General features: G+C 34.2%; 2 protein-coding genes and 1 pseudogene across 5 annotated transcripts in view; 1 reads left to right on the top strand and 2 right to left on the bottom strand.

Moving 5' to 3' along the window:
* Window positions 1-27915, top strand: part of LOC149803166 (katanin-interacting protein-like) — a 225754-nt gene that overhangs the window by 36602 nt on the left and 161237 nt on the right. For both annotated transcript variants that reach the window (XM_089952787.1, XM_089952785.1), the window contains exon 9: window positions 4041-4221. In XM_089952787.1, coding sequence (XP_089808913.1) covers window positions 4041-4221 — 181 coding nt within the window. The remainder of the gene's footprint in view (window positions 1-4040; window positions 4222-27915) is intronic.
* LOC149803168 (uncharacterized) lies at window positions 135-26416 on the bottom strand. 3 transcript variants are annotated; one of them, XM_089952790.1, is made up of 3 exons: window positions 13529-13779; window positions 9714-10756; window positions 135-2585 (listed from the first exon to the last, which is right to left on the bottom strand). In XM_089952790.1, exon 2 carries the CDS (start codon window positions 10738-10740, stop codon window positions 9715-9717), a length of 1026 nt encoding a protein of 341 aa, XP_089808916.1. In that variant the 5' UTR covers window positions 10741-10756; window positions 13529-13779; the 3' UTR covers window positions 135-2585; window position 9714. The 3 variants fall into 3 exon arrangements, with proteins under 3 accessions (XP_089808916.1, XP_089808915.1, XP_089808914.1); XM_089952789.1 differs by lacking the exons at window positions 135-2585; window positions 13529-13779 and adding an exon at window positions 26060-26416 and having other exon boundaries at window positions 6353-10756; XM_089952788.1 differs by lacking the exon at window positions 135-2585 and having other exon boundaries at window positions 6353-10756.
* LOC149803169 (uncharacterized) lies at window positions 22331-26021 on the bottom strand (annotated as a pseudogene).

Raw genomic sequence — 27915 nt, 5'->3', positions numbered from 1 at the left:
CTCCTCATTTTATGCCTTTGGTAGATTATTTATATACTTAGTTATTGATTATGTAGGAATAGTGATTATACACAGATTTAATGTGTGTTTTTGTCTGTAGGAGAAAAAAAAGACATTGACTCTAAGGCTCCAACACTTTACTCACATATGTTTATGACCTTTATAATCTCACATTCAGACTGAGCTATAATTATATATAAGAAATATTTCAATATTTGTTACTGTTAATTTTGTGTCAGGTGCTGGGGAAATTGATGAAATGAACTAAAATTCTGATAACTAATATTTTTAGTAAAATAAGTTTCTTTGATGATTCTTTCTTGGTCATATAATACATTAGGAGCACTACCATTACCTTGTAAATTCAGTCCTTTGAGGCCTTCAAATTTTAGATAAGAAAGCTAAAAGTTTTCTGCACACATAAATGGCAGAGTGATCTCCCCTTGACGCATGGATTGGTGACAAATCCTGTACATACTTAAATTACTACTGGAGTGGAAGGCGCATTCTCGTAGAATGTAACTGCAGGGAGGCTAGGAGGGCGTATATGTATTATGATCTGGTAAGTATTATCAAAGAAAAATATTTTACTCCAAAACTTTGTTTATTCTTCAGATTCGTTGTCCAATCATAATACCTTAGGAGAGTAGGTAATAGGGAGAGGGAACTAGTCCCCTCACCCCAGAGAGGCCATCTCTGGTCCAGTAATGTATGTGAGACAATGCCTAAATTGAGAATCCAGTTGGAGCATTGACTCCATATGCTGAGACAAGACTTTAGGAAAGGGGAAAACAAAATCCCCCTCCTCAGATCCAGCAGAAGACATCATGCTGTGTCCTTAAAATGTTGCCAGATGAGCTGGGAAGGTAACCTGTTGTGCTATAGTGATAGGTCCCTCCAGGGGTAATTAAGCCTTCTGGAATGAAAGATTTTTGAGGTAGAAGCTAGAGAAAGTTGACTCTGACCTCTGAGCGCTGTCCTATGGCTCATATAATGTCAGCCGGGGAAAGTTTCACTCAAATGCAATACTTGTTGTGATTGCTGTAACTTCGTGACCCAAGATATGTAGCAAGTTACAAAGTTTCTTTGTGTTGCCTTTGCTGTGACAGAAATATCTGTTTTGGGTTTCCCACTAATAAAAAAAAGAGTCCAGTAAACAAATACTTGAACAGCAGCCCAGACTTGAACAGCTGATACTCGCTCCAGGGCCACAAACTTGAGGCAAAAATGGCATTAGTTAAACCAGACATTTCTATTGTGCTTTCTTTTATCTGAATTGTAGTACGTATTTAAATTTTATTTCAACAAACACTTTTTAATCAGTACTTACTTTTGCTGTCAACGAAATGTATTGACCTAGTTAATGTCTTCAGGATCTCAAGACAAGCACATTGAAGTCGTAAGAAAAATGGTGCATGAACCTTGGACAGGCACGAAGTTAGGACGGTCTAGCTTTTAATATCAGTGTTGATTCTTAAATAGGTTGCGCGAGAAAGGAGAGAGGTGTTCTCCCTTGTATTATTATGTAGTACATGTATGACAAGTATATTGTAAGCATCCATACGCGTCCCTGTGATGATGAATAAATGTGCACACAACATGAGCCTCGAACTGTAATCATTATTCTGTCTTGATCTGAACTTGAAATACCTTTATTTCAACAGGTACCCAGTTGTTCATTTTATTATCCTGGTCATTCTTAACAGGTGGGTGCCTGAGTACCCAGGTACCCATTGGCATCTTTAATAGTGAGTCAGCTAATACAATAAGTCTGCCCAGAATATAATGTACTTTTATGTGAATCTGTCATTGATGACAACACCTTTGAAATTCTCAAACAAGAATACAGAAATGTGGTGATTTGATTCCCCCTTGCCTTCCGAGTTAATTCGCTACAGTGGAGTTGTCAGTTAGAATGAGTGTGTGCTTCCTATATAAATTTTCCTGCCATCAATTAAATACTTTAAGTTTGGCTTTCATCTCTAGGATATTGATGTACAGTAGACAATCCTGTGTGGGCCTCTCACCGCTTGTCTCTGGAATGACAGACTCCCACACATGTCCGGTAGTTGTCATGATGGGAGAGTATAAACGGTTTTTGCTTATTGGAAGATTGCCATCAAAACAAAGTCTGACATTGAGCTACTGCCATGGCCAACTGTTGTGTGTCATTAAAGGACTTCCAGTCCATTCGTATGGAGGAGTATCTTAACATTCCTAGGCCAGCAGTGTCTGTCTACTTCTGTTTTGTCTGTGTGAAACACTGGAGTCTGTGTTTTATAGAATCTCCTACTAAAATCTGTTGGAAGGTGTCACTTAGAAAAAAGGTCTGTTGACAACAGGCTCCTGCATTTGTTTGTGGATGCAGCCCAGTAGGTCAGACACTCAGAAGTCTTTGACATTAGGGTCCAGCAGTTGTCTGTGGATGCAAAACAGTAGGTCAGACACTCAAAGGTCTGTTGACAGTAGGGTCCTGTAGTTGTCTGTGGATGCAACCCAGTAGGTCAGACGCTCAACCAAGCCATCATAGGAGATTGAATGCTGGGTCGTCTTTCTTGATTAACAAGTCAACTGATGCTGGAACCCTGGACAACATAGCACCAAATATTAAGTAAAATGGGTTTTATCAATGACTCATGGATGTTATATGACGAAACAATGTTAGAGGAGAGGAATTTTGATAAATTGAAGAACATGTTACATCAGGAAGAGGACAAATCAATAGCTCTTTACAAATTTTCAAAGAGGAATTCTACATTGATGTAATACAGCATTCGGATTATGTGGACTTGACTTTATGACCTTTCAGTGAAAGTTAGACATGTGATGTAGACTAGGTAAAGTGAATGTTGTCTATAAATAATTTATCGTTTTATTTTGTGTCTGTATTCTTATATTGTTCCACATTTGGTTAGCTTATTTATGACAAGAATCTTAACTAACTGCAGATCCAGGTTAGTAACAAAAGTAAATGTACGGTTCTCTGTAAATATGTCATGTAATATATAGATCACTCATTTTATGCACAGATTGCACTTTTTGGCACTAATATTTGTAATAATTAGACTTATACCTCTCAGGGTGTTGACATGCATGAACTTAAAACAAACCAGTTCAGGTTGATATTTAATATAACTTCTTTCTGATTAGGTACATGGGTAACTGATCATTATAATCGAAAGGTACCTGGATGACCTTTTCTAAAATTTTGACATCTATATATATATATTGTGGATTGTTACCTGTAAGAAAGGGCCTTCATAGCAGTCTGTACATGTAAAGATATTGAATTATCACTTTTAATAATTATTGAATGGACATAATATAAATTATCTTGTGTGAACTTAACTGTAGATAGAGGATCAATTGACTGTCTGTAGAGGTAAAGGCACTGTAGTGTCACTTTAATTACTGAAGTAAACTATAAACTGTGTAAAAAAAATGTTACCTGTATCGGTATGACTGAAGCAGAAATTATAGTGATAGACATACAGTATCAACTAAATAACTTCTGTCAACATGAATTTTTTGTGTACAACAAAGGCAAGAGGCCACACTAATGACCTATGCTTGTGCCAATGTGTACATTTATGACAAATAATGGCTTTGTCTTAAGAACAGAGGAGCAAGACAAAGTCAGAAATATCGACGGAGTATACTGAGAAGAGAATTTCATCCAATTTGCTCTAAAGACTAATACCTTTTTTCAAAATATTTGAAGAAGTTTTGAAAAACCTGTCATCAGGAGAGAGTATTTATCCTTGGCATGAATGGAGTAATCACAGGATTTGGCACCAGTCCCTGTATCAAGGAGAATTCAGAATTCAATTTGTCTGACTACCACCTATGTGGGCAGATAACTTTTAGCTTTATATTTTTAGCCTTGGATTTGCAATATAGTCACAGTGCTCCTTAGGTATTATGATTGGGTAACATATTTTGAGCACATATATGGTTTTAGTGGGGTTTTTTTAAATCCCTATGCACAGACTCAGCTAACTGACTGTGTGTAGTGAAATGATTTGTTCTATTGTTTCTAGGATGAGGATGACATCCAGAGGCCTCCTTCTATCATGGAGGAGGAGGAAGAGGAGGTAGAGGAGGACTTGGTTTCATCTATGGACAATTTATCAGTTGGAGAAGACAGTCCCAAGGTGAAGAAGCTGCTGTTCCAGCCAGGGGACACAATAGTGCTTGAATTTGGTGGACCAGTTCAAAAAAGTAAGTTCTCTTTTTTTTTCATTTTATGATGATAAAGTATGTTCATTTTCACTACTCATAAAGATGACAGGATTTACAGGTGTACAGAGGCAAAGCAGTGTGCCCTCTTATTGCTAATATAATTTTGCTGTATTAAGTGAACGACCTGACCTGATTATATTTTCATTCCATGACAGCAGTTTTCCAATTATTTACACACTTTAGAACTGAGACAAATGTTTATATGCATAAATAGATGACATGATTGTAAAGTTTTAAATATTTTGGACTTTTTGGGTCTGCAGTGTTTGCAGACACAATTTTTTTAAATTTTATTTTTTATTTTGTTTATTATATGGTCTTCCTCTTCCTCTGTGTCCATTCTAGCAGTATTGATATGGAGGATGAGTTAGACAAACTGTGATTATAATGAATCTAAAACAGCCATTTGAATCCAAGTCATTCATTTTGAGGCTATTACTGAATCATATACTGGATATACAGAACTGTGATTCATACCCTACTAGCACTTTTGCAGTTTAGAAACAGAAGAGTCAAGCTTGTATGGCAAGTGAGGATTTGGTTTCTTTCAGAAATTAACAGTCATCTTTGGGAACAGGATTTCTCATTACATTCATGTTGACTTAATGCTGATCTTATACAGAATCATAATAAATATGGGTATAAATGCTGCAGAAATTTGGTGTTATACAGTACAGCAATATAGATAGGTTATTTAGTGCTAAATCAATAAGAGTAAATTGATTTGCCCAAGGATACACAGTAAGTAATTGATGCCATGGTAGCATTTGAACCTGCACCATCTGGTTTCAGTCAGATTAATCACCGAGTCCAGTCCCCATGGCTGATTAGTCACCCCTTACAAGATATTGGAGAGCACATCAAGCCTATGCTTCATCGTTGAGTCTTCAGGGGTTTTCAGACAGAATGAATCTCAATATACTTAGTACTGGGTGGCACCTAGAAAGCATCATTAGAGGGACAGGCCAACAATGATATTGTGTCTCTTGTTGAGCTCATGGGTGTCCTTTGGTGAAGCACAGAACAAGATTCCTGACTCAGGCACCTTGTTTTTATGGTTCTTCTTGCCATAATGCCAGTAACATTGTTCAAGAAATGTCAAGAATCTTGTTCTCAGGTTGAAAACCCACACCCACTCTGAAGAGCGAATAGACAAGAACAAAGATGGTGGAACATAATGAGCTTTGATTCACCATGTTTTTTATTCCTAGATTATTAGCACACCAAGTAACATGCACTAACAGTGAACATTTCCAGGTGTGCCAAAATATTGTAGCATGCTTATAATCTACAGATGTGAGTTTTACTTTTTATTTACTACCTGATATATTAAAAAGTTCTAGTAGTCCATATAAAACCAGCATATCTGTATAGAGTTAGCATCACAGCAGACATTAGATGAAAGGTGAGTCTAGTTTAGCAGAATGTTTTTGTCTGATTTATTACAGCTTAGGCAAAAGGTGGAATATTACTCCTGCTTTAAATTTCTTCTCAATGTTGCTTGTGTAATCTAAAATCCGTAACTTTATTATTCAAGTTGTCCCTGGAATGAACCACTGAGAAGTCATTGTATTGAAATCTGTGATTCACGCAGGCTTTATCCCTGTAGCTCCTCACACTTTAACGGCCATATTTGCCGTAACAGTGTGAAAATAAAGTTTGGATACATTACTGACAAGAAAGGTATTACCAGTATCATTTTGTCCAGTTTTCTGAATTTTATTTCGATATAAATCAGATTATTGTAGAATTATAATATATATGTGCAGGTGTAGTGTTTAACAACATGTCAGCAGAAATTCTGGCTAAATTGTATTAGTTGAAAGGATAGTTTTAAAAATATAATTGGGAAAAAGTGTTACAAATCTGAGGAAGTTTGACACCAGATAAACATCATTGTGTAGTCCTTTGATAAAAGGTACAGATAAATTGTTAAAATCTTAAATGAGGTAAACCTTTCCTAGTAAAAGTAAATATTTTCTCTTTTAGAAGATGAAATGTAAAAGGTAGAAGATGACAGAGTACTGGCATTTCTGTATAGGCTGTGGATAAGGCACAAAATTATGTGTGGTTTAGGTAATGGTGTGATAAAGTAGTATCGAAAACTTGATGTTAAGTTTCTTTTATTGCTTTTATTATATCCATCTCATGTTAGTTCATGTCACCATTTTCAATAAGAAGTTAATGTTTCAGAGGCAGAAAATATGTGATAAAAACGTGTTATAGGGTCTGGGCATTGAACTAGATTGTAAAGTTATGGGTTCATTTTCATGAAATATTTGTACCTCATGCATGTACTTACATATGCATACCAAACGGGTTTGATACAAGAGCCAAGTGTTAATGGTCAGGCTCACAGAAACAATAAGTTGTTTGTGAGACAATAATTTTTAAAAATATTTATTTTGAACATTATTTCTTTTATAAGTATCATTTCATGGATATGTGTAGAAAGATGAAGGAAAAAGTGGAAAATAAGTTATATGTCTTTTCAATGCAATGGAGACTTCATTGTGTGTTGATGCATCTTAATTTCTTCCAGTTCAACCTAAATATTTTTCAAGTGTTGCATCATTTAGTTAATCTACAAAGCATTACATCTGTTAGAAGTAATTATATAATTGAATTGTTAAAGGGAAGATTGAGGCTTTAGACTTTTTATCATGACGAGTATTAAACTCATTTGATACTAAGCTATTGTCAAAAATATTTAAATATTTGGCTGGTCAGCATATTCTAAGACAAGCTATATATATTGAAAATTAAAAAATATTATGTGTGTTTGTAATATATATATATATATATATATATATATATATATATATATATATATATATATATATATATATATATATATATATAAAACATCAGACCACATCAGGCTGATGATAATGGTTCGGATACAGACATTTTCATGAATTGCATTCCTCATCTTGCTTCTGTTTTTATCTCCATGAAATTTTCTCATAATTTTTTTAATTAAGATAGATTTTAAGATGAATAGCCATGCATAAAGGGAGTCATTATTTTTCCTAGGTTGTAACTCAATTCATCTTCAGACATAATTTATGCAAAATCCAAAACAAAGGTCCAGTTTTGTTAAGAGTAGCCTGTAATATCTGTCAGATTACCAAAAATACAAATTAAGAAATTCATTGGTACATAAAAAATGTAGATTTTAATGTTATGCCTCTGTGAATGTCATTTATTTCATTATTGTCAAGAGGCCAATGATCTATAATGTTGAATTGAATTTCATACAAACCCAGTTATTGACAGTGTCTGAGTGTATTACTTGACAAAAATTTGTCTCATCATGTTTTTCACATGTATTTGTTGCTATATCCAGTCCCCATTTATGTACCTTATTACACACTGCATTTGAAATCCTTATAAAAGTCTGTGCTTTAGAGTTCACCAGTGTTAGAGGATGATGAAAGGACGATGTAGAATAAAAATGATCATGCCAGAGCTATGGTTGACATACACTGGAGGTTGGAATCTCCATTATAGGCAGTGGGTTTTTTGCCAGAATTGTTGCCATTATTAGACTTCATGGATACTGAATGTTTCCTCCAGCGATGACAGTTTTGGTGTGCAGTGTTTGCTTTATTTAATGTAACTAAATAATCTTGAATATTTGTTTTATATACCTGTATGAATTTGATAGGATGTATGTATAATATAACATCACAATGTTGTATAATTTGTGATGATAGCATTCAGATGTACCTAAAAATTAAATATTCTTTAATTGCTCATTAAAAATTGGAATTAAAGAGTGCATTTTTTTTACATTTATGAAGTGAGTACATAAGTTAAAATTTTAAGTACAAAACAACAATTTAAATGTACAAATAATTATTAAAAAAACAATTACTAAGAGAATTATTAGGGAATGATTAAATAAGCCATTAAAACAATGTGCCATTTATACAGCATAACAATCTCACATCATATAATAAATTGAACATGTAACATTATGATTATCTATGCAGAAAATCAGTTTAGGATAAACATTTTTTTAATATTTTTTATGGAATATTAAGAATTTGAATTAATATGGATCCTTGGTGATCAGTAAATAGAGATCATCATTAGGAACATTTTACGAAAATAACAGGTTTAAGTAGAATTCAACTTTCAATTTTAAGCCAGTGATTTTAAAATCAACAGCAAACAAAATCTTGAATAATAATACATATTAAAGATCAGCATTACAAACCCCAACAAAGTACAAATGATTGTCATTAGATTTTATGGTATTTGCACAGATTAAAAGGTCACAGTTCAACAACATATTTTCCTAATGAAGAAGATCATGTATAATGGCAAATGTGATATTTTTACCAAGAGCTCAAATCCTTTTTGTTTAAAATTGGAAATTTCCTTTTGATCTGAATTCTGATTATAACCCTAAAGCACCAAATATACTCTTTAAGTGGAGTACAACTGCATGCATCATAGACCCTGATCACGTAATGCACCAGCAGATCTGGATCTTTGCTGTTTGTTCTGCTCCACAAACTCAGATTTGCTGTTGCATTATGTAATGGCAGATCTGGGTCTGTGCAGTTTGCAGTTGGGCTTGACTTATAAGTGAATATATATGGTGGTTTAATGGATCCAAGACCTGAACATTTTGGTATATTTCTACTCTTTTTGCTGGACATGAGACCATAATGTAACTTTAGTATGTTACTTTTTTATGGTACCAGATAATATTAATGAATTAGATGTTTACTACTTTTTTGAAATTTAGTCGAGTATTGGGATGTTTACTACTTTTTTGAAATTATTTGTTCTTTTTTTAATTTAGTAGAGTTTTGCGATGAATACTGTGCTACACAAAATTATGATGCCAGATTGAATCTTAATCATCAAGATGTTTATCATGCCTTTAAGAATGCATCAAGCAGCCTAATGACCAAGACTAACTTTAAATGCATACAGTTGGACTCAATTTGTTCTGACTGGGATCCATTACTTCATTTCAGACATTCATAGAATGTCTAGAACTTATCCAGATCTCTTACTTTCTATGGATTGAATACACCATAATAAAACATAGACTGTACTTACACAGTGATATTCCTGGGATGAGCAGGTGTAAATTTGCAAGAAAAGTTTCACAGACATAGTTAAATAGAATTCTGCCTTGAGTCAGCACATGTCTGAACAAGCAAGCAATTAGAAAATTCACTAGACCACTGAAAATTTTCAACTGTCATTTCAAGTTGGCAGAGTGAATTTTCAACCCCTGCTTATCTAGAACTCTATATATATTTATAAATAGCTTTATCCTTTTCTATACAACACTTATCACAACGAATGGATGAAGTGGGGAACTTTATATTTCATACAAAAATAATAAAAGTGAACTCCTGTGATTCATATTTCAAGGTTTACAGAAACCACAGGAAAAAGTGTTTTCAGGTTAAAATAATAATAATCCAAAAGTTGTGCTTCACCTCATTTGGTTTTCTTTGGCATCTTAACAGCAGTCTTGTCCAGAGTAGGAACTGCAGTGGATGATTGGGATGGTTCTAGCATGGCTATAATAGGGTCATGATCCAAAACATCTTCTGGCTTGTCTGCTTTTGAATCCTTCTTTAGGTCCACTGGTTTCATGTCAGAAAGATGTAGTTCTGTTGTTGCAATAAAATAATCTATCACCCCTTTTTTCTTTCGTCTTTTTGAGGCTTTGTATTCATAGAGCTTGAAAGGATCTTTGACTTCATCACAGATTAATTTCTCCTCCACATTGAAATCTCCAGCTAGTAGAATTGGTAAATTATTATTTTTTGCTCTAATGTCCTTGACAAAAATCATCAGGCGTCTAAACTCAATTACCTTTTCAAGATCATCTAAGCCTCTGTACCTTCCATGCCAGGAAATGCAGATGAATTCCATAACAGGTGCACCCTTTGTATTAACCATTCTTAAAGACATCCTTGGAATAGGAGCAAAGTCTAGAGGAATTGGTGTTGGATGCATACTTGTTGCTCTTTTAAGTTGCTCCAGAATTCTTTGGAGTTGTCCTGTTGGGTTTTCTTTAACAATTAATTCATTAATATTGTACAAAATACTGGCATCTTTATTTCCAGTAAGTTGGTAGTGGTCTGGAACTGGGTCAGCCAACCATATTTCTCCATGAATTCCTTTCCATGAAAATTCTTGAAAAAGAATAAGGTCTGGACTGTGTTTATTGATGATATTTTGTATTGCCTGTTTTCTTCTTGTTGCAGACTCTTCACCTTGATTGGGCCCTGAAGCATTCATTATTAATACTTTTAATTCAGTTTTGACAGCAACTAGTTGTTGTTTTACTACAGTGTCCTTTTTAGACTTTTCTGGCTTTGAGCTTGTCTTTGGTCTTGCGCCTTCATTGTTGCTTTCTGTTTTTGAGACCACCTTTGGCATTTCATCTTTGGGGTTACTTTTTGAGTTTCCATTTGTTTCCTTACCTTTGGACTTGGATTTTTTGGAGCTTGACATGTTTACCTACTCAAGACTGAAACAATAAAAGTACTACATTTTACTGGTATTGACAATACACCATTGTGTTTTAAGTACAATATCTATACGCAATATAAAGCATTTTGCTCTTCTTTTTGGGGGAAACTGATGGGAATTATGTTATGTAATTCTCTGTGTACCAGTACATCAGCTATTTCATCTATTCATCCATCTATTACTAATGTAGTGTTGACAAATACACATATAAGTTGATGATATGACTAGATGTGGTTTGTAGGTGTGCATAATATTTTTGGAATTTTGATTTGACCCTTTGGGGTAGGTCTAATATGGCCACCACCACGATCATCTTGAAAATCTTGTTTAACTCATATGTAAATTGTCATATCAAAATGGAGTTTTCACTAAAGGACTTCTTATGATGTCTGGTTAGTCCTAATGAAAATGGTGCCAATCTGGCATCCAATATGGCCACCATGGCTACCATCTTGGAAATCTTGCTATAGCTACTTGTCCTGAATTAATGGTCATATCAGAATGGGGTTTTCACTAAAAGACTTTTTATTTCTTACTGGTCCTGAATAAAATGGTGCATATCTGACATCCAGTATGGCCACCATGGCAGACATTTTAAAAATCTTGTTGTCACAACTCTGCCTGTACAGAAAGTCATATTGATGTGGGGTTTTCACAAGAAGACTTTTTGTGATGTCCAGCTAGTCTTAAATTAAAATGGTGCCAATCTGACCTCAGTATAACTGCCAAAGCTGCAAATCTTTAAATCTTGTTATTGCTACTTCTCCAGAATGGAAAGTCTTATCTTGAAAATATTATTTCTGCTTCTCACAAATGGCTTTATCTACATGGGTTTTCAGCAACAGACTTATGGTGTATATGAAATGAAAATAGTGCCAGTCATTCATCAAATATGGCTGCCATGACTTTTTTAAAAAATCTTGCTGACACTACCCCCCTCCCCCATGGATGATCATTAGACATGGGATTTTCACCAAAACACTTATAATAATGTCTACTTTGACCTAAATGGTGCCAAGCTGACATACACAGGGCTCGAAATTAGTGGTAGTCCGCTAGCCCGAGGCTAGCAGATTTCCTGTCGGACTAGTAACTTTCATAATATTAATAGTCTGATGGGCTTGTAAGTTTCAGTTATCAATAGTCAGCATTTGTTTACGCCATTCCCTAATAAAGACTTGACTTAGCAGATGTTCTGTAGAATCAAAGCAGTGGCCATTGTAAATACAGTCATAAAATATTAGCATGAGAAGATGAAGTCAATTTCTGCCTCGGAAAGGTACGTTTCTATAACAAGAATCCATCCGATTTTGTGCATTTGACTTAACAGCGCAAATTATGGTCCTGTCATTAATAACGGAAGTTTGGTAATTGGTCCTAATTAATCTGATAATGAATTAAATGAAGAAATTACGTGGTGTCACTTTATTCACTCAACCACAGTAAGAAACTACAAGGCGGTATACCACACAAAAGAACATGGCAAAAACCATTCAAAGAAATTAGTTTGTAGGTTTTTTTGTTTAAGGTTCTTTTTTTTTTTTTTGCTTGCTACCCAAATGCTTCAACAGTCACAAACAGGAAACTACATATTTTACATTTCCATCGAAATAATTATAAGAATTAGATCCAATTTATTATGATTACATTATTGACACATCCTTTCCATACAACTACTTTTTCTATGACGATAAGAATAGTTTTTTAAAATATTTTTCCCTTACAAGAATAAACAAATAATTGAATACATGTGGAGATATCCAAGCAGAATGCTATACATTTGTTGGGAATTAAAATCTCTGAGCATGGGCATCTAAAATTTGAAAATTTTCCACCTTATTATTAATTTCAACAATACATTGAGGTTTGATTAATTGGGAACAATTACCAAACTTATGACTTAATGATACCGTAATTGGAGCTGTTAAATACAAAGCGCTGAGTGTCAGATGGCTTTGTTTGATGGGAACACACCTTTTCCAAGCTGAAACTAATGCTATCTTCTGATGCTAATATTTTATAACAATGTTTACAATAGCCACTGCTTTGATCATGCAGAACATCCGCTGAAGTTATGTCTTTGTGGGAGGGGGCAAAGACACGTGTTTTGAAATGTGTTTCTTGCTCTGATTTTCTTATATAAAGGACACCGTGCCATTCCTTTTCTTCCTTTAAATAATTCACGTCAGCTCTACTATAACATCTCGTATTTCAAAACAAGGCACAATTCCCTCCTTATAAGATGGGAAAAATGTGGCATTTGATAGAGGGTGTTCAGCCACCGGAAAAAAAGCAAAAGTTGAATGAGAATGATGAGGAATAATTCTTACAATAGGGAAAAGCGTAATTGAAAATTTCAGAAGAAATGGACAAAAGACTGGGAATGGCTGAATTATGATGAGGAAATGACATTGTTTTGTGAACAGGACTAGTAAAAATTTGGCAGGACTAGTAAATTTCTCAATATAATAGTACTTCTGGCTACAAAGAAATTTGTGTTAAATTCGAGCCCTGAGACAGTATGTGCACCAAAGCAGCTAACTTTAAATTCTTTTTGTCACAGAAGAATTTCAGAATGGTTGTACAACTTGACAGTTAAAAGGAAGATATGGTCTTATCATGCTGGAAATTCTTTTCACCCAGTAGAGTGTGATTCTTGCTAATATATTATTTTAGTTTTCTTAATATATTATTTAAACAAGAAAAGTCAATATATTAAGTTGACATACATATATTTTACAGACTATTCTTAAATAATACAGAGAAGTACCTGATTATTGGTTATTCATTGATTCATAGACTTGCTGGTAATTAGTTACCATTCCCATGTGCATCCACTTATTCATATACTTATTGGTTACTTATTATTTCCTTGAATATCCACCGATTCATGTACTTCTTGGTGCAGTGTAACTAGTCATCATTGCCTTGTGTATCCACTGATTCATATACCTCTTGTCAAAGCTGTCATGCTTAAGGTTGGCTTTTCTTTCCTGTTCAGACATGTTGTTAAATCCATTGATCTTTACCTATCTGTAGACTACACTCAAGTTAAAGTTATCAGCTGATTATTACAGAAACCTGATACTGCCCAAATATGTCCTCTTATGAGGCCAGATATGGGGACAGTCCTCAGTTTTGGCTGTGTAATCTCTTTCATGTGTATTTGGCAAAAATATCGATCAAAATATAAAGAGTTTTAATGTGGCAAGAATAAATTAAACTAAGTATAATTGATAATTGTAAGATATGTTTCATTTATATTCATCATAATTAAAAATCATTTCTGCCTTTCCAAATGTGAAATGTAATCTTTGTCAGTTGGCAGAACAGATTTTTATTATGTTTATTTCATTGTTGTTTTTGTAACTGTTTAAGGACCAATACCTGTATATGAGAAAATGACAAGAAGTCAAAATATCAATTTAATGGAAAAAAGACAAAATTGAACAAGTTTACCTAATATGAGTAACTGGAGTTTATATAGAACATCATATTGGAAACTGGCCAATGAAAATATGCTGTATTGGAATCAAATTTAATATCATTTTCCTCTTTCTTTTATCATCTTAATGCAGTGCATCGTCTCCTAATTATAAATCCACTCAGTATGGGTATGGTCATCCATCCAATTAAATTGGTTGTATATTGTGTTCTACTATTGTTACTGAATTTATTTCACTTGATCTGAACTCCAGAATATGAATTATAACCTGCTTTAACTTCATGTAACACCCATTTGTTTGTGTTTTATGCATTTGTATGATTGCCATGTTAAAGAAGTACCTCTCCATAATATGGCCTCTTCTTGATATGCTATGTAAAATACGTGGTAATAGAAAACTGTGTATGCCCAGAAAATTTTTAAGCTTGTCCCATGGTATGAGACTAGGGATTTTTACTGTCCCAAGTTTAAGTTTTATGTCAATTTCACCTCAATTTTGTCTACTCTTTATTGCTGAGCTGCTGGTGAGATGTGATATTCGAGATAGATTTAATTGGAGAAGCGTGAGAAAACTGCTGACCTTAAATAAGTAGCCACATTTTCCTACACAGATAGGAAGTGGGGATCAAACCCAAGACCACAGAAGTTTGTAGTATGGACCCATTTCTTAAATCTTGGCCTCACATACCTTTCACACTCTGCATATAATATCACTGTAAATGTCGGTGTTGGAGAGTTAACCAACTGACCTCACATAATTTTAACACAGTATGACATTGCTATAAAGGTCAGTGTGGAGAGTTAGCTGACGGACTACTTATTTATCAAACTGCATAAAGTATCACTATAAATTTCCATGTTGGAGAGTTAACCAACTGGCCTCAAGTACTGTTCTCATTGCATATAATATCACTATAAATGTTAATGTTGGTGAGTTAACCAATTGGCCAGACACACTTATCACACAGCATACCATATCACTGTAAATGTCATTGTTGGAGTGTTAACCAACTCCAGATGACCATGTGCTATACACTGTTAAAATGATCTTGTTGGAGCTAGGATACAGAGTACTAAATCACAGACTATGAATTTTATTTTCGATTGTTCATATTGTTAGATTACATGTTAAAGTGTGTTCAGTCTGCTATTGTTAAGCTGAACAGTATGATATGCAGGGTTAGCTTATGTGATGCAGCTAATCTTGAAACTTTATAATTTGTTTAGGCCAACCTGATTCTTTTTATAAGAAGCATTGATAATACAAGATCATGATGTCATAGAATTTGAATGTAACATTCAAATAACTTAAAAGTTATATATTTAATTGCTCATATCAAATTTGGGATACAAGAGCATCATTTTTGAAATTCATGAAACGAGTACTTAATTAAAATTCTAACTACAGAAGAGTAATTTTAATGAACAAATAAGAAAACAAGACTTAAAGTGGAATGATTTTAATAAACAATTAAAAAAGTTTGCATTATAATTTCAAGTCACAGAATAAATTTAACTGTAACATTATAACATAAATAGAAAATCAGTCTGAGAAAGGCTTTCATTTTGTTTGTTGTGAATTTTATATGAATATGAAAAATGCAAATTGTTATGTACCAGTAGTTTTTGCTGATTGGAAAACAGATTGTACTTTGGAAAGTTCTCAGAATTAACAGGTATATGTAAAATTAAAATTAACATTTTAAACCCATTTGATTTTGAAAGTAAAAAAAAATAACAAGATCTTAAATAACATTTTAAATAAAAGTCAACATTAGACACTTTCCAAAAGTAAAAATGATTATCACAAGATTTTTTGAGGTTTGTACGGATTGAAATGTCAAAAACTAAAAATGCATTTCCTGAACATGAACAGTATAATGGCAAATTTTGAAACTACCTTTGGTTTGAGGATTCTGAATATTTGAAATTGCTATTCTTTGTGCCAGACAAGAGGCCTTCATTAGGTATTGTACTCCCTGGCTTACAATTAATTGGGTTTTTAACCATGTTTGTAGAGTATTTATTTCAGCACAAACTTGTGATACCAGACTGAATCTTAATCATCAAGAGGTTTATCCTGCCTCTGAGAATGGTGTACAAACAGCTTATTGACCAAGACTGACTTTTCATTCACTTGACCATGTGGCTGTGTTTGATAGTGTTCTCACTGTAATCAGACACTATCATTTCAGCTTTTCATGTAATGCCCAGAACATGTTCAGTTTGCATACTTGTATGGATTGACATTGCTGACAAAATCAAAGGGATGTAAGTTGTTTTATGCTGCATGAAATTTGGAACAAAATTGTCTTGCCTTGCCTAAGTCAGCTCAAAGTCACATGATCACATGCAGTCTTACCGTGATTTCAGTAAGGGATGGTGGAGACACTATTCATCTCGGGATAAAAACTCACCTGGCATGGGTTCACATGTATCAGAAATGCAATAGGCGCTTTAGGAAAAGATGTTGTGATGTCATCGCCTTAATTCTGGGTCTCTCCCAGAGGTACAAGTCAACAAGCAATACAGCAGAGAGTAAATATTACCATGACATTGCATAAGTATTAATATACCAGTCGATAGAGTAATTAAGCACAAGATAATTACAATTTGATTTTACTATCATCAGCATATCATGGTGTTGCTGAAACTAAATACCAGTAAATGTAAAGGACCTGCTTTTCTGAAGGCAGTGTTTTGAGGGAAAAATGTGGCCCTCAACTAACACTGCACAAATATCACTTGAAATGTCAGTGTTGGAGAGTTCCCACACGAAAACTGCCTACCCTTCTGCACATGAGATTCTCCCGTGAGATCTAACTCAGGTTAGTCTCATGTGCAATTTAGCCTGCAAATTAGGTAGAACTCATGTGAGCAAATAGATTCTAATAAGAAAATCACATGTGCAGGAATTGTTAACAAGAGCAATATCTTGCTCACGTGAACCACACCTTGTTCACGTGAGCCACACCTCGCTCACGTGAGCAAGATCTGCTCACGTGAGCCACACCTCGCTCATGTGAGCAAGATTTTGCTCACATGGGCAGCATCTTGCTCACATGAGCAAAAACAACAAAAAACAACTATAGTATTTAGTTTTTATTGAATACAAGAATTAAACAGAGTAAGATCAATATTCAAATCTAGTAATCATAAGCATATAATTTGAGTTCGATTAGTGATCTTTTAATAAGGTAAGACAACTAGAGTATGTATGTATGTATGTATGTATGTATGTACCTGTTATATTAATACATCACATTTATTCTAAACACTTTAAGGTCATACCAAACAGTATAAAATTCCCAAACCAAATAAGGAGTTATTTAAAAAAAGTTTCCAATACTCTGGAACTCTGCTCTGGAATAGTATTCCAGCTGAGATTAGAAATGCCCACTCTATTTCCTTCTTCCAAACTCAATATATTCAGTGGCTTCAGAGATGCAGCTTAAATAAATAAATTCCTTTGTATGAGGGCCTCAAGGTAGATTAGTTTTTAGCTAATTGTGTTACCCTCTTTAAATAAGGTCATTATTATTATTATTATTATTATTACTGATGGATGTTATGTAACTGGAAAATGTTAGAGAAAAGAGATTTTGTTAAACTTAAAAACATGTTGCACTGGACTGTCGTTATGGGATGAACCATGGCAGGTTGAGGATAATACAACAATCAACATTTATGGACTTTATGATGATTCACGAAAGTTACTGTAGACATGTACACTAGTCGAAATGACTGTTATGCACAAATAATTTATCAATTTCTTTTGTGTCTATTCTCATCCATACTACTAATCCACACGAGTTCAGCTGATTTGTGACAAAAATTATAACTGCATATACATTTTTCATACAGTTTTCTGTAATAATGGCATGTAATTTATACTCGTGCTCAGATTATGATTTTTGCCACTTATGTTAGTAATAATTATGCTTACAGCTCTTTTTGGGGTTGGAACATGTGAACCTACAACAAAGCAGTTCAGCTTCACATTTAATACAATTTCCTTTTGATTGTATACTCTGATAACTAATCGTTAGGAATGATGGGTACACATTAGAAATTTCCAAAAAATTGACATCTCTACTTCTGGAACAGTCCTCTGGAAGATTTCTCCAAAACTTTTAGGATACATTTTTCCAAAATATGTACATTTGCAATATGTAAAGAAATTCAAAATCTGGTTTCCAATTTTTATATTTAAAAACAAAAATATATTGGGGGTCAAATTTTAGAGTCTGAAATGCATATGTTATCATGTGTATTAAATACATCAAAAGATTTGAAGCGTCTTATACATACCCTTTACTGGAGTTGGAATTTCCTCTAGCATGGCAATACAGTTTTGTCTGACTTCTTCCTGTTGCTGTCAATGTTTTGCACTTCTTTCAAATGATTGCTAACTTTGTTGTGTTCATTAAATTTTGTGACCTTAATGAAATTTAATCTGTAAAGAGATTAAAATTAGTATAATTGATCTTTTTTTAAAATCTATGCAGAACAGAAAGAATGCACTGAAATGAGAAAACGATTTGGTTGGCAAAAGAGTCCTAGTCAATAAGTGTATATAAGCATTAAGAAAAGCTGTAATCCTTATCCAATTAAATCTCTATTTTAAATTTACCAATCAAACTATTTGACAGACAGGGCAAATGTCTTTTAGGAATAAAATCATGAATTAAGCTACTGCATTTGGTTCTCAATCGTGTATGCTTATCTTGATCCACCCAATCAGCAATAAAATAATACGAAGAACATTTATGTTTGTACATACTGTTTCAATCGGTAACGCAAGTGCTCCTCACTGAGGCGCCCGCATTATTATTGGGGGTGGGGGTAAGAGCCAGACATGGTTGCACAGTTGAATTGTGGAAGGCTTAAATATTCGATGATAGTGTGGTGTAGATATCATTTTTTGGAAACAGGAGGCTGAATTATTATCTTTAAGTAAAATCTGAAACAAACCCTTGGCTCAATTTTAAACGACCATGCGAATTTATGCTTATGCTCATAATGTCGATGATTCAGGCTATCCACTTTGATCATTCTATATGCGAAAATTGTAAAAAGAAATGAGAAAAGTAAACTTACCTCTTTCTTGGCAAAGAACCAGTCTTTCATAATCCTTGAATCTTCCCTAACAGCACGTCGACGTCTTCTGTTTCGTACTGAACATTAACATCAGTTCCGACGTGGACATCTTTAGATGTTGGTGTTGGTTTCTATATTTTAATAATGTCCACACTCTTGCTGTCAGAATGTTTTAAGAGCAAACATGTTGCAGGAGAATATTAAATGACTTTCTTCATAAACAGCGTGGCCCTTGCTAAGAGAACATGGCCCGCGCGTAAATTTCTCTGTTTGGTTTAAAAGTGCTGTTCTACATGTACACTGTAGGTCAACATCCAGCATCTGTTGGGTTTATCTGAGGCGCCATAAAGGGTAAAATTATTAGTAAACACGTTGTTGTACGCATAGGGGTTTGTATCATTGATTACAATATAAAAGTCAGTCATACATTTAGTATAAAAATAATACTTTTATTATTTTATACTACTGTATGACTGACATTTAAATTGTAAGCAACGATGCGAGCCCTTCTGGTTTTACACTCCTTTGTATACATGTACTCGGGTATTTCTTAATGTTATATTTTATTTATCAAATAAATGCTATTTTATTATCTGATGTTTCATAAAAACTGAGCTATAAGTGAATTCATATCATTAATAAGTTAATTAATATAGACCAAGTTAATTTTGATGTTTTACAGTAGCTTGTGCCAAGCCATGCCCCATAGGACACTCTAATGGTTCTAACAAGCCGATTCTTCCACCGTGTACTCTTATAACCTGGGTCACAGAAAAGTTAACGGAAACGTCAGTGATTTGTTTTGTGATTATTTCAATATGAAATTTCTTTTATAAACTTTGAAATGACACAATCAGAACATTTAAAAGGCTGCAAATAAGCAAAATTTTTCCATTGCCAAGAATATACACGTGTAAAACAGTGCGAAACAGCTACACAACCAAACACGACTGGATTAGGCAGTTTCTTACGGATTTATTAAATTTTATGTACAGTACATGTTTTTTTTATACTGATAATGTACATATGCATAGAAACGGGGTTGGGGGTGAAACCTCGATAATAATTTGTCTAATGCGTAACCTGTTCGACTGTTCAGTTGGCGTTTGAATTTTGGCGGACACTAGACAAAATGTTTAATGTTACCCCGCGTATTTCTTTGATGCCAGACATTCAACGTCGGTGGACAATGTTTTATTAAACACGTTAATATTATTAATCCTTTATGGTTTCTGCATGGATTAAACATAGGCCGTTTATAGAATATGGGGAGGGGGGCGTCAAGCGTACGTACGCGGGGGGGGGGGGCGCGTAAAAAAAAGTTGGCTTGCGGGGGGGGGGGGGGGCGGGGGGGGTCAAGCTTTGCCAGATTTTTTGCGTACGTACTAAATGGATGACCCCTAAGCCGAATTACACAATTCAGTAAGTATAAGATTGTATTGACTTTTTGTGCGAATGTTAGGCATGGAAGAAAACGACGTAGTTTATGTAATTCTCCAATTTTTCTGGAAAATGACTTGAGAGTTTATTAGGCTAAAAGGACTGTGCATCAGTGGGTTTTTTTTTTTTCCAGATATGTGGCTATGTATTTGTTTTACAATTTTATAGTGGGGTTTTAGAAGTTTGTGAATAAAGGAGCTGCATCATATGTTTATGGAACATAGGATTCATTTTAGGGCAAAAGTTTTATTTCCTTTTTATATTTGTAAACTGTGTATTTTGGGGAGAGAAACATTTCACCTTTTTACGGATTACTTTATTAAACATTAACCACGATCAGTATGCAAGTTATTAACTCTATTCTTTGACAGCTGTTAAAGTTTAATGGGTAGTCTGGTTATACGAGACCTTAATTCTGAATTGTTTCATTTTATGAACAGTGAAATGAACCTTAGTATGTTCAAATACAAGGAGCCTGTTGGGTCAAAATAAGATTAAAACTCACTGTGAGAAAATAAGTTGAAGATGTTTTAAAATTTAAAAAATACAACAAAGCAACATGAACAAGTGCAAAATAGAAATTATGTCTATTTGACAATAATTGAGATGCTTGACATTCAACATTTACACAAAATATTTAAGTCCAAATTGCTCACGTGATAACTCACATGAGAAAATCCAACTTTGAATAAATTTGAAATAAGTGTTTAATCAGAATCAAAGTCCAAGTTTCTCACGTGAGAAATTAGAACTCTGCCTTATTTTCAAACATGGTTGTATGTAATGGAAAAGAATGTTTTCTAAGTTCTACTTTCTCATGTGAAAATTTAGATTCTCACGTGAGCAAAATCTGCTCACGTGAGAATCAGGTTAGTTTTTCCTTGGCTCACAAGATCTAACAAACTGCACACATGAGCCTGCAAAATCTACCCAATTTGCATACATTTCTAACAAGGTTCTCATGTGCAGCTTATGAGCAGCTCATGTGAACTGGTGAGATTTTTCTGTACGGGTTGTTATTGTTAGATTACATGCTACAGTTTGTTCACACTGCTATTGACAAGTTTAACAATGTGATATTGGAGGAGGTTGCATAGGTGGTGTTCAACAGCTTCATATTTTACATAGGGCTAGATGTTTGAAGAAAAAGAATTTCCCTGGTTTTCCTCACTGGTTAAACTGGATTTTTAAAAAAAAGACCTTGTATATTTTAGGTATTGTTAAAATAGCTCTTAATTCTCTTTATTTTGGTGTATGACTGATGGGTGCAGTATGAGCTGTGGAGTATAAACCTTTACTTCAAATGTACACCTATCACAAAACTGCTAGCTCTGTTTGGTCATTTGTAATTCCTGGTCATCAAAAGCAAATTGTGAAAAAGGAAAGCTGATAGCATTTTTTTTTTACATTTAATTTATTTGGTAAATCATTCATAGCACTTTTTAAAGCTGGTATTGTCCAGTCATGCAAAATTCATTTTCCCAGTTTTAATAACTGCTACAAATAGCATAGTTTACGCTAATTCAACCTGATTTTTTTGACACTTGGGAGCAGTCATTTTGGTTAGCTGTATGCTTAGCTCAAGTACAATATCCAAAGAAATTTCATTCACAGTACTTGAAAGTAACTTAGAGGTCTGCTAACATTCTCTCCACTGTGCATGTTGCAAATGCAAACATCTTCACCTTACACCTGCCACTCTCTCAGAAGCACTTAACTGCTCCAGTGGCCTAGTGGTTAAAGCATCCACCTCAGATGCAGGAGGTCATGGGTTCGATCCCTGGCCGAGTCATACCAAAGACTTACAAACATGGTACTAACAGCTGCCTTGCTTGGCGCTCAGCATTAAAAGGTTAGTGTTAGGACTGGTTGGCCTGGTGTCAGGATAATGTGACTGGGTGGGACATGATGCTGCATGTCTGCAGCATGATGCCCCAGTGCTTGACATCACTATAAACTGTCATACTGCAGACATCATAGCGATATGACTGAACCATTGTTAAAGCTATGTTAAAAATCCAAACATACAGACACTCTCGGAAGCTCATAAAATCTGTTCAGCACCCCCTTATGTGATCCAAATCTTGAAATTTCATAATTTTTTGCCAACCCTGTTTCTTTTTTAAACATTCATAATATAAGGTCATGGTATCACAATTTGAAAGTAACTCCTTCAAATACTGTACACTTAAAAGTTAAATATTTTATATAAAAAAATTGGGATACAAGAGCATCATATTGTGAAATTCATGAAGTGAGTACTTAATTAAAATTCTAATTTCAAATCAACAATTTTAATGGACAGATATGAAATCAAGACTGAAAGAGATGTTAAATGGAATGTTTTAAACAAATGATTATAAAAGTTTGCTCAGAGTATAATAATTTCATGACAGTATTATAGCATACATAGAAAATCAGTTTGAGGAAGGATTTGCTTTTTGTTTTCAGCTGTGTGTGGATTATGAAAAATACAAACTGATATGTACCAATATTTTTGCTGTTTGGAAATTTGAGATTATAGTTAGGACAGTTTCATAATACATATTAACAGGTATATATAACTGAAATTAGAATTATACACCCATTTGATTTTAAAATCAGTGACAGAAACATTTTAAATAACAATTTAGAATAAAAAACAGCATTATAAACCCAACAAAAATACAAATGATGGTCAGTGAGATTTTGTGATACCTGTACAGATTGAGATGTTCAGAACTAATGATACATTTCCTGAGCGTGATGGGTATAGTAATATACATTGACAAATTTAATATTTTAATAACCGTCTCATATTCTTTTGTTTAAATTTGAAACCTCTTTTGGTTTGAGAACTACAAACATTTTGAAATTACTACTCCTGGTGTTGGATAAGAGGCCATCATTTTGTATTTTACTCCCAGGATTAGAAATAATTGGGGTTTTAAAGTTGTTAGTAGGGTATTATGTACAACAAAAACTTATCATACCAGACTTAGTTGTAATCATCAAGAGGTTTAAGAGTGGTATACAAACAGTTTAGTGACCAACTTTCAATGTACGTGACTGTGTGTGACTATTTGTTTGTGTTCTCACTGTAATCAAATATTATCATTTCAACTTTTCATGTAATAGAACTTGTTTAGCTCTCATATGAGACAGATGGGCAAGGTTTGAGCATTGTTCTAATAGGGTCATGATCGAAGACATCCTCTGGTTTGTCTGCTTTTAAATCATTCTTTAGGTCCACTGGTGTCATGTCAGAAAGATGTAGTTCTGTTGTTGCAATAAAATAATCTATCATCCCTTTTTTTCTTTCATCTTTCTGAGGCTTTGTATTCATAGAGCTTGAAAGGATCTTGAACTTCAAGACAGATAAATTTCACCTCCACATTGAAATCTCCAGCAGTTAGAATTGGTAAATGATACTTCACATAAATTTCATTATGAAAAATCATTAGGTGTGTAAACTCAGTTATCTTTTTATCATTAGTCATACCTGGATACTTTCCATGCCAGGAAATGCAGATAAATTCCATAACAGGTACACCTGTTGTCTTAACCGCTCTTAAAGACATCCTTGGAATAGGAGCACATTCTAGAGGAATTGGTGTTGAATGCTTGTTTCTAGATGTTTGAAGTGTGTCTAGAATTCTTTGAAGGTCTGTTATTGGCTTTTCTACAACAGTTGATACATTAATATTATACAAAATACTGGCTTCATCATTTCCAGTAAGTTGGTAATATTCTGGAACTGAATCATTTGACCATGTTTCTTCATGTATTCCTTTCCATCTATATTCTTGAAAAAGAACAAGGTCTGGCTTGCATGTTGTAATGGCTTTTTGTATGACCTGTTTTCTTCTTGTAGTTCCTACACCTTCACTGTCCCCAGAAACATTCATTATTAATACTTTTAGACCAGTTCTTTCTGGACCTGGCAGCAGTGGTTTTTCTTTGGTAACCTTATTAGACTTTTCTGGCTTTGAGCTGGTCTTTGGCCTAGCACCTTTGTTTTTCAGTTGTTGAGGCCACCTTTGGCACTACATCTTGAGGGTAATTTTTCAAGTTTTCATTTGTCTCAGTGCCTTTTAACTTTGATTTTGTGGAGCTTGACATATTTCCCTTTTTGGACTCTTTTGGCTTTGAGCTACTCTTTGACCTAGAACCTTTTTTGCTGTTGTTTTGTGTTGTTGAGGTCACCTTTGGCATTGCGCCTTTGGGGTCATTTTTCGAGCTTTCATTTATCTTCTTACCTTTGGATTTTATAGAGCTTGAGATATTTACCTACTTCTGTCTCAAACAATAAAGGGAGTAGATTTTATTTGTATGAAAACAACAGTTGTATTATTCATACAGTAATAACATGTAATATATAACGCATTTTTTACCCATCCTCTTTTGGAAAAGTTTGGGTAATGGGTCATCCTGCTCTTTCATACCAGTACATCTGAGTGTCTGTCTGTTCATCAGTGTGCTTGTAAAGTAGTGCATCTCCTCCAGCATTGTTGAATATACATACCCATCACTTAGGTATGTAATATGGGGTGATTTGCAGATGTGCATAATGGTTTGGGAATTTTTGTTTGACCGTTTAGGGAAGGTCTAGAATGGTGGGGATAGTCTTTCACAAATCTCAAAAATATCTTAAGCACTACAGTTACGGCTGTGAAAATTGGTGCATCAACAATAATGGTGAAATTTCTAAGTCAAATCTAGGACAGATCAGGACAAGGTTGTTAGAGTCAGACGTAGTCTAGTTTTCCTGATTTCTTTCTTTTGATTATAGTTTGAATTTCATCATTAAACAATATTGTAGTATTTTGCATTTGTTATTTTCTCATATAACATAACTTGTATACAAAATGTTAGCAAAAATAGGTCTTGGAAATCTGTTTGTGGTCTTCGAAAGCTTGGGAAAAGTCTTTCAATTTATCATTCAGAATTCTGTATGAACTCAGTATAGTGTTTGTTCTATTTTCCAGAAATGTTCACATTTTAACGAAATTTCAGGAAGTTATAGTGCAAGTGACCTTTCCAGAATTTGCTGAATCATACCTATTTGCTTGCTCATCCGTCACATATTCACAGTCGAATATGGTATTTTATCATTTCCATCTGAATTATGTACATCAAGAGAATCAGTTCAATACTATGTACATTCAAAACATGAGAACAAAGACCACCACTATGTTGAATACATTATTTTAACAGAAGAAAAGTCAGTACAGTCAATACATTGAGTTGATATATACATACAGGTATAAGGCTGCATTCTTGTAATGTTTGTGGTCCTCAATATTTTATAACTAATTAAATAATACATATAGGTACCTTATTAGTGCTTATTATCTGTATACTTGATAACTGCTTACATCCAGTATTGATTATCTTCTTGTCATAACCTTGTGTGCCCACTGATTTGCATACTTGTCAGAGGTGTTGTGATTATAGTTGGCTTTTCCTTCCTGTTCACTCACTAGGCATTCAGCATTAAGAGGTTAGTTTTAGGACTGGTTGGCCTGGTGTCAGGATAATGCGACTGGCTGGGACATCATGCTACATGTCTGCCTCAGCACTAGATAGACATCACTATAAACTCCCACAATGCAGGCATCATAGTGATATGACTGATTTTTTTATAAAGCTACATTAAAAATCCAAATCACACACATATGCACCTTCCTGTTCAGGTTTATGTTGGGAAATCCATTTATAATTTCCTTTTATAGAACATGCTCAAGTTAAAAATGCATATCACCTTTAAATATGATAAATACACAAAACCTGATACTGTCCAAATATGTCCTATTTTGAGGCCAGATGTGGGGATAGTTTTCAGTTGTAGCAGTGTAGTCTACACTTTTGTGTGTATTTAAAAAAGATTGATCAAAATACAAAGAATATTTTTGCAAAAATAAACGAAACTTAGTATAATAAATAATTGAAAGATATGTTCCATTTATATTTTCATCTAAATAAAAATATTTTTGTCTGCCTCTCCAAATGTGAAATGTAATCATCATTGAGCGGAACAGTTGGTTACAGGTTTGTATTACATGTATTTTCATTGTGACTGCTCCGGTGGCCTAGTGGTTAGAATGTCCGCCTCGGAAGCGGGAGGTTGTGGGTTCGATCCCCGGCCGAGTCATACCAAAGACTTACAAAAATGATACTAGCAGCTTCCTTGCTAGGCACTCAGCATTAAGAGTTAGTGTTAGGACTGGTTGGCCTGGTGTCAGGATAATGTGACTGGGTGGGACATCATGCTACATGTCTGCGGCATTATGCCCCAGTGCTAGATATCACTATAAACTGCCACACTGCAGAAATCATAGCAGTATGACTGAAAATTGTTAAAGCTACGTTAAAAATCATAATCACACACACACACACACACACACACACACACACACATACATTTCCATTGTAGTTTGTGTCTTTATGGATTTCAAAAGAATATCTGAATAAGTAAATGCCAAAAAGTCAAATTTTCAAATTAATGGAAATAAGACAAAATTACCCAGTTTATCCAAATTTGAGTAACTGAAGTTTATGCAGAGTCTTATTAGGAACGGGCCAATGAAAATAACATGCAGCTTTGAAATGAAAATTAATATAGTTTTCTTCTCTCTTCTGTCATCTTAATACTGTTGTTATTCATTATCGAGCCCCTAATATGGATATGGTCATTCAGGACACACAGTACTAATTCAACTCCAATAGTAAACATATGGAAACACCATCATATTCAAAATTCAATAACTTAAAATTTCTGGGTGCTGATGATGAGACCTATAATTCTCCATGCACGTCTAACCTTGGTGCAGGCTTATGTGTGGAGAACAACATATGACCCGCGGCATTTTGTTTATTTACATGTGCATGAAACACATGTTATTGATTCTGCACCCAATGAATCAGGTGCTACTTTCATTATTGAGTACTCCTGAGTCAAGCCTGTAAAAATGCTAAAATTGCATCAGTAGAAATTTGTCTATATTTTTTTTAAATTACATATAGGATAAGCTCTCAAAAGATATTTTTACTAAAATTTTCATTATTAACCAATTATGAACCAATAAACCCGTAAATACTCTATTATTTCTTCACCTATTTCTAGACTGGTTCACAGTTCTTCCGTATAATTAGTACCGTGTGTCCTACATCAAATTAAGCTGGCTATACTT

The sequence above is a fragment of the Sinohyriopsis cumingii genome, chromosome 3 (genome assembly GCF_028554795.1).
Source record: "Sinohyriopsis cumingii isolate HCF-2022 chromosome 3, ASM2855479v2, whole genome shotgun sequence".
In the NCBI taxonomy this organism is placed as follows: Eukaryota; Metazoa; Mollusca; class Bivalvia; order Unionida; family Unionidae; genus Sinohyriopsis; species Sinohyriopsis cumingii.
The sequence above is the reverse complement of the archived record's forward strand: the minus strand, read 5'-3'. Positions and strand labels throughout refer to the sequence as shown.

Excerpts from the sequence above, each read along its gene's own strand:
- LOC149803168 (XM_089952789.1), bottom strand. The coding sequence starts at position 10,740 with ATGTCAAGCTCCAAAAAATCCAAGTCCAAAGGTAAGGAAACAAATGGA.